This window comes from Podarcis vaucheri (assembly GCF_965113315.1).
Source record: "Podarcis vaucheri genome assembly, chromosome: 1".
In the NCBI taxonomy this organism is placed as follows: domain Eukaryota; kingdom Metazoa; phylum Chordata; class Lepidosauria; order Squamata; family Lacertidae; genus Podarcis; species Podarcis vaucheri.
The window spans coordinates 98,358,854-98,366,912 of record NC_138759.1 but is presented as its reverse complement, the minus strand read 5'-3'; the positions used below and the strand labels follow the sequence as shown (position 1 = coordinate 98,366,912).

At 41.9% G+C, this 8,059-nt stretch overlaps 1 protein-coding gene across 1 annotated transcript in view; it reads left to right on the top strand.

Moving 5' to 3' along the window:
• Positions 1-378: 378 nt before the first annotated feature.
• ACTR3 (actin related protein 3) overlaps positions 379-8,059 on the top strand; it is a 34,502-nt gene continuing 26,821 nt past the window's right edge. Inside the window, exon 1 of the mRNA XM_082199251.1 lies at positions 379-570. Coding sequence (XP_082055377.1) covers positions 527-570 — 44 coding nt within the window. The 5' untranslated portion in view covers positions 379-526. The remainder of the gene's footprint in view (positions 571-8,059) is intronic.

Sequence of the window (8,059 nt, the reverse complement as noted above, 5' to 3'; positions counted from 1 at the left end):
CGCGGGGGAGGGGGTGTGAGAAAGCGACCTGTGCTCTCTTGACGCTGTAAGTCACTTGGAGAGGAGCCTTTCTTATAAAAGAGAGAGCGCGCGCAAGCAAGCAAGCGCAGGCGAGGAGAAATATATATATATATATATTTCGGCAGCCCGCCCGCTCCACTTCTTCGCACCCACTCGCTTCCTGAACAGCGCACGTCACCGAAAGCTTCGGTTTGACGCGCCCGCCCTCGCCTTCCTCCTGGGCGTCCCTTCCTTCCCTCGTCGGCTTTGGGTGCCGAGAGGGAGGGACGGAAGAGGCGGCCATCTTGGGCTCCGCTCGCTCGCTCGCTCGCCGGCGCTGTGCGCGTGTGTGTGAGAGGTGGGGGCGGGAGCGAGGCAGCGTCTGGGGCAGGGAGGGGCTGGCTGGCCGGGCTCCCTTTTGCGGAAGTGGGTGGCTTCGCTCCCCCAGAGTGGAAGGAAGGAGAGAGCGCGAGCCCAGCGGGGTCCTCCGCACCTTTCCCCCAGCGCCGTCTCGACCCGAAGGAGGATGGCAGGGCGGCTCCCGGCCTGCGTGGTGGACTGTGGCACAGGGTGAGCGGCGGCGAGGAGAGATTGAATGGGCGCCTTGCGTTGCTACTGCTCTTATTCTTATTTTCTTTGCATTTCTTTGCATTTCTTCTTTCTGCTGCTGATTTTTCTGCTGCTGACAGTTTTGGAGAGGGCGGGGAAGGGAGCCATTGAGATTAGCCTTGCGATTCCCTTTCATTCGGGGCTGTGAATGCGGGTGGGAGTGGTAGCTTGCCTTTTCATTTTAAAAAAGGGAGGGGGCGGCGGGGGCGGAAGGGACGTCGGTTCCAGCCCCCCCGCACCCCAGCGCCAGGCATCTTTTATCTGTCCTCCTCCCCACGCATGTCTCCCCCTCCTCTCTCCCACCCACCCCCAGCCCTTCCCCTCTTACTCATGCCTATATTAGCCTTCAACTTGTGAAAATATTAAGGGGAGAAAGGGTCATGTGCAGGAAGGAATGGGAGTGGGGAAGAGGTGGGGTCCCCCCTTCATTTTCCTCTGACTGGCCTTTTCTGAGCAGGTTGCCCAATGGCCCTCCTTCCTGCTTTTTTAAGCATCCAGAACTGTGTGCCTTTGTGGGAGGGAGTGGGGAGTCACACCCTAAACAGCACAGCTTCCCTCACCTTCCCGTTTTTTAAATATGTGGGATTGGCCCTTACTCATTCCTTTAGAGGCGTCGGCCTTCTGTGGAAGTGGGGGTTGCATTGTCTTTACCATCATAAAGTCGTTGAGGCTGCAATTCGCCAGAGGTTTTTTTTAAAAAGAAAAATATTATTCAATGTGTTGGTTGCAGCAGGGCGACCAAATATATTGGCTCTCTTCTTCCAGACTGGGAACAGGCTAGCTTCTGAAAATGGGCACTTATATATCCTAAGATCAGGATTTTTAAATTTTTTACCCTCTTTGCTTCAGAGAGAACTCATCCACCGTCAGTTCATTTCAACGGCCTGGTTAGCTCTTTCAGGAAGCAGTGCTGCTTCATTTCTTTCTGAAAAAGGAAAATGCACTTAGGCGCAGAGTCAAGATCAGCATAGATTCTAATCCTTATTTCTTTTAAATCCAGGCTGAGTGATCTGTAATTGTCTCCAAATCTGAATATGCATTTATACTATGTGGATTATTTAGAGTGGCAGTTTTGTTCAGCAGTGCCATGATTTTTCCATATGTGTCATTTATTCAGCCTTACTTCTCTCTCTGTGGGTGAAAAAAAAAAGTCCACCCTCTCTTGTGAGCAAGCGCAGAGGAACTTCCTTAGTTTTGTCAAAGGCTCTTCCTTCTTTCAGGCTTTTATACCTTATAAGGCAGTTTTCAGTGTCAAACCTGAACCAAATCTTTTTTAGAAACCGCTTTTCTTATTTAGCAATTGCCGGTTGGTGATAAGAGAGAAAATAGTAATGCTTAATACTTAATGTGTGCCTGTAGAAAAGAGCTTTATGGGATAGTTGCAGAGATTCTTTCTGCTGCTCTTTCCAGGAGGTGGTGAACAAAGCGTTGGAAGTACAACTGTAGGAAGCAAAGGCTTCCTCAAATAGATACTTTGTAGCCTTCGTGCCAGTGCCTAGGGAACTGGGTTTGACGGAAGTTCTCTTTTTGACCACCATTTTCAAATAACTGGAATGGGGGCGGGGAACTGAGATACTTTAGTGTGCAGATCATATATGCAGCCTCCAACACAGAAACTGTAACTTAACATGACTTATTGTACAGTTTTTATGTAGAATCAGTTGTCATTCCACCAACTGTTTAAAAAAGATGCCAGTTACAAATTTCCTTCATTGTTTCGAAAAACAGATTCTAGAATTTGATCAAAAGTGCAGTTACATAATCTTTTAAAATTGTGACCTTGTCTTTCAATTTTAAAAAAGAAAAAGGTTGTGGGGGGGAGGGGGAGGGCAGAACAACCCACATTTGATTATGGGTCATTCATATAAATGGAGCAGAGTATGTAAGATTGACAGCAACACATATTTGACAGTTTTTAAATTAAATATGTTATAAACGCCTTGAAATGCATTTTGTACTCATTGCATTTGAGCTGTCACACTTACCTAGAACATATCTGGAGGTGTGATAAATCTGTAATGCTTCTACAAAATGCAATACTTAAAATGACATGTAGGTTGCAGGTTCTGCTCTGAAAACTGTTTTCTGAAGCTTTCATTTTGTACTTGTAGAGGAGACCTCTTTGGGGCCTTGCTGGCAACTATAGGCATTCTTGAGTGTGAGTGAAATAAATGAGGATAACTGCAAGAGGACAAGGGGACGTAAGTCCAGATTCTACAAGGGGCCCTGAAAATGAACACATAACTGCCTCTTTGATTGCAGAGCACATTCTCTCTTAATTGGTAGCTAGCTATTCCTTCCATTTTTATGTTGTGATGTTTTACCGTGCGCAAACAATTTGTGCCCTCTTCACCCCTCCCACAGGGAGGTAACAAACCATTACCCCAGGTTTGGCATTGTGTCTGAACCAGGGACTGTGGTTTGTTTTGCTCACAGTACGATGGATCAATCAAGCACAACCTTAGATTATTGTGACAGGTGTAGAGAGAAACAAACCACAATCCCTGGTTCAAATGTAGCACGGAGCTAGAAATTGTGATTGGTTTCCGCTTGTACTAGTGAGGAGGAGCTAAGAGTACAATTTCAATCCTATACAGTAAGCCATGGGGGCTTACCATGATGTGCAAATGTGGCCAATAGGTTTGCAAAATTCAGACTTCTAGGTGCCACCTTGAAGAAATGTGGAAAGCTCTGAAAGTTTAATGGGATTTCCAAGTGTTCTTTAGTTGGTATCACACTCTTTCACTAATGCTGCTTTAATAACAGTATTGAAGAGTAACCTTGTCAAGGACAACACAATATTAATTTTTCTTCAAGGCCTTACGTGCCACATGTGAAGATGTGAAAGTCAAGGTGCACCCGATGCATTCTGCTCTTCCGTACTGTATTATATATGAGATACCTCACTCTGCATCTGTCTGCACTGTAAACATGGATGGGTTCCAGCCAGTTGGAGGCTCGAATGGTGGGAGGAGTGGAGATCTCATTCATTTTGCTTATGTGCAGTGCTTTGATAGAGTCATAGAATTGTAGAGTTGGAAAGTACCCTAGGATAATAGAGTCTAACCCCCCTGCAATGCAGGAATATTCAGCTGTCCCATATGGGGACCTGCAACCTTGGCGTTATCAGCACCATACTGTATCCAACTGAGCTATGCAGGCTGAAATCTAAAAGTTTGCAGAAAACTTCCTATAACATATGAATGGTTCCTGGTCCTGGTTCCAGCTGTAAAGTGCTGTGCGCTGACTAGTACAGCTGCAGTTTAAGGTGACTCATAGTATCACGGATGTACAGTGCATCAGTGTGATTCCCCCCAAAAACTTTCAGATGCGCACAGGGGACATACAGAAGTCCAATTATGCACTGGACATTTACTACAGACTTGAAATCTGGTTTCTGTTTATTTGATGCTCCTGGATGTTTGGGGACACACATTTTCCCTTTACTATTTACTGCAGCAAAAGATGGTGCTCCAAGTTGTAGGCATTGGGGTCCTAGTCAGCTAAGTAAGTGTGTATGCAAGTTCTTAAAAAACTTGAAGCTTTATTGTGTGACAGAAGTTAGAATCCTGCTGACCTGATGCATGTGATGAGTTATGAATGAACTTGGCTCAGTTCAGATATCACACCAAACAACAATTTGTACTAACTATGGTTTGAGGTTTCAAAGCTATGGTTTAAATTTGCTTGTCTGCTCTTGTTTTTCATTTCTTCGTGCCAAATTATATTTAGCATAAACCATGGTTTCTGATTATGGCTTATTGCAAAAGCATGACCTGTCAATTCAGACATCTTGGTAAACCATAACCAATATTTTTTTTCACTGAAGCATGCATAATTTGGAAAACCATACATCTCTAAGTACAACACAGGTGCTTAGGTAATCAGTTTTGATTTGTGCAATAACATGTATTTGTATGGTCCATCAGGATGTTTTTTGCACACCACATTAGTTCAGCTACTTACTCATAGCATGCTTAGGTCATTATACTGTGTGTTTTTATTCTCATTTTGCCTTTAGTATTTGCATTTGCAAATGGAAGCATCCCATCAGCTGTATTGTTAAATGTAGTTAGCATCAAATTGCTATTAAATGTTTCAGATAGCAAGCCTAACCATGTCTACTTAGAAGTAAGTCACATTGAATTCAGTGGGGCATACTCTTAGGTAAGTGGGCTTAGGATTGCTGCCTTAGTTACTATGCTGATGTGTTTGGGACTATGGGTTGTTGTTTTTGTGTGGAAGATTTCAGAAGTTGTAGCTTTTTCAGCAAGCCTTGTTATTTTGCTTATTAAAACATTTTATAAATTGAGTTAAATAAGCTGCAGCATAGTCCTGCACCCTTCTACTGATGCATGAGTCCTACTGATCTCAGTATCACTCAAGTGCATGTAAATGAAACAGAATTGTGACCTTTATTATTAAACATGACAGAGAATGTTTTTGCTGCAGAATAATGGGTTTGGGGTATACATTTTAACTCTAAAAGGGCTGCTTGTTCTATGCCTCTCCAAAGACCAGTTTTCCATATACAGTAGTAGTGAGTGTTGTGCTCCACCCAGCTTTAAATTTGAATTCATACAACTCAGGATGATACTTTGCAGCTAGGAGGATCTTACTTTTTACGAGTGTATGTGAAGTCTCAGAAAGAACAATCCTACATTTTGTCCATGCTTTAGGTTTTTGTAAAGAAGTATACAGTAAGCTACCATAGGAAAGGTTTTCATTTTTAGGCCTTGCAGTTATATTTCAAGCAGCAATGTAATTATATAGAGTCTATTCCTAACAGGTGATATTGAATTGCTAGATCAGGGCTCAGAGAGAAGGTCAGGTATTGATTTTCAGACAGAAGTTTCCCCATAGTCAATTCTAAACGAGCACAAGTGCAAACTTCTGTGTTTGAAATTCTGTAGCTTAATTGACACTCAGGCAAGAAAACACTGCTTTATTTTTGTAGTCTCATATACTAAAAAATGCATACAGCATGTAAAACAAATATTAAAATGTTGGACACATTAGACTTCTGTTTATCTCCCTTCCCTGAAACTCATAATTTTAGCCCAATTCTTTACTGGAAACTTTTTTTAAAAAGCCACTCGTATGCATCTCGAGGGTGAACAAACTATTCTCCAAGTCATGTTGAATATTTATATTGAATGGGTTTAACCATTACTTTCGTAGCTACGCTGAAATTTATTCCAATGCTGAATATCATTTTGCTCTGTAGTAAGAGCTGACCTTATTGCTGAACTTTGTTTCTTCATGTTTGTTATGAATAACTGTTCTAGTCTATGCCAGGCTTTTGTTTTTGGGAGTACTCATGGTAGCATAGTTTGACAGAAGGCCTTGGACACTTGTGAGGTGTGTTAGATTATATTGATTTATAAGCTGTCTTCAGTATTTTTAAAAAAATGTCTCAAGAGTTCTGTAAATAAAGTAAAAATTAAATTTTCTTGCTTTTGTGTTGATATGGACAGTGTGTTTGGCTTGCTAAGGGTTTGTTTTTTTAAAACTTACTCTGCCAAGGAATATTTATAGTTTTCTATAAAGTTGTAAGCTGACACAAGTTACTGTAACAGAATAATGGTCTTGGTTTTCTTCTAAAAATACAAATGTTTCAAACTGGTATTTTGAGTATAAAAGAAAAAGTAATCATGTATCACCACCATAGAAGTAAAAAACAATCAATCAATCACCCACTTTAGTTACTGGAATGACTCCAGCTTTAAAGTGCATTAAAAACAATGTGCTCAAGTGGAAAAATAAATTTAGTGGGTATAGTTATTCTATACCTATGGTATATCTGTATATTTACTTGGATGATATGCCCATAAATGACAGTCAGTATCTTTTGTGGTGTTCACCTGACAAGGCAGGTTCTCCTTTAGTAGTGTGTGGTGCTGTGGGTTAAACCACAGAGCCGAGGGCTTGCCAATCAGAAGGTCAGCAGTTCGAATCCCCGCGACGGGGTGAGCTCCCGTTGCTCAGTCCCTGCTCCTGCCAACCTAGCAGTTCGAAAGCACGTCAAAGTGCAAGTAGATAAATAGGTACTGCTCCGGCGGGAAGGTAAACAGCATTTCCGTGTGCTGCTCTGGTTCGCCAGAGGCGGCTTAGTCATGCTGGCCACATGACCCGGAAGCTGTACGCTGGCTCCCTCGGCCAATAAAGCGAGATGAGCGCCCCAACCCCAGAGTTGGCCATGACTGGACCTAATGGTCAGGGGTCCCTTTACCTTTTATGTTGCCATTTCCTGTCTGGAACTGTTATTTTAATCTCTTGCTTAGTAGTTTCCATTTTGGTATGATTAGTTATACAACATTTAACAAGTACAGATCTCAAGGGATTTTGATTAAGAACTGAAAGTGGGCTTCACACATTACACAGCTGGTGTATGACTCTCATGTTCTCTTTATGCATGACTTGGGTAACATCAAAAGCAAAACTCAGCATTGCTTCTGTGGGTTATGACTGAGGTTGATGACTGTCATGTCCACAGAGAGGAAATACAAGTTGCTTGCACTTCCTCTTGTACATTTCACAGAAATGAGGGCAAAGTTATTCTAAGAGAAATTAACCAATTGTATTCTCAAGTACATTTTCAATCTATCTGTATGTCTAGTTTTCCCCCCTTTTCAGTTTGTAGTTAACAACTTGACAGCAGCAAGAATAATAATCACTTGTCATTGGAAGAGTTCTGAAATCCTTTCAGTAGGGGTAGGTGATAGGAATGTGTGGGAGGTTGTCGTTATAGTGAAGCTGGCAAGTCATGGGAGCTTCAAGGGGAAGGAGAAATTAATTCAGAGAGATATTGATAACCCATACAGAATTTTGGAACACCAGAGGAACAGTCATGATTAATGAGGATACAGAATTTTCCAAAAGATAAGAAAATAGAATTGAATATCTCTCCTATATGTAATAGTATGTAGGAAGGCAATGTGGAAATGAAGGTTGTTGGAGGGTTAGCTGGGATAACAGTGGAATACTGATGATGATGATAGGGTTACTCAAAGACTTATCAAAATTGTTCTTGTGGAGTATTATAATATAACCTTGGAAGTCAATATTTAAAAAGTATAATTCAAAACCGAACTGTCTACCAGATTTTTCTAGATTCACATTTATTTAAAGTTTGCATACAAGAAGCATTTGGTGTGAAATGTAGAAGTGAAATTCAGTTTGTGTAGGTTTTGTAAGATTATTTCACAGTTACCTGAAGTTTTTTTTCTTTTCAGACCATGGCTGAGCACCAGTCCTACCCCTCTCTGGTCTTCTTTCACACTCTCCATGTGCATTTTTGCTTGGCTCTTGATGCTCGATAATGACTTGCCTCAATGAAGGAAAGAGGTGTATGCAGACATTAGTCCGTAGTATAAAGATAAAATTGGCATACACTGCTCCACCCACTTTTACCTATGTCCCCTACCTACCAGTAGTATATGGCCCTCAT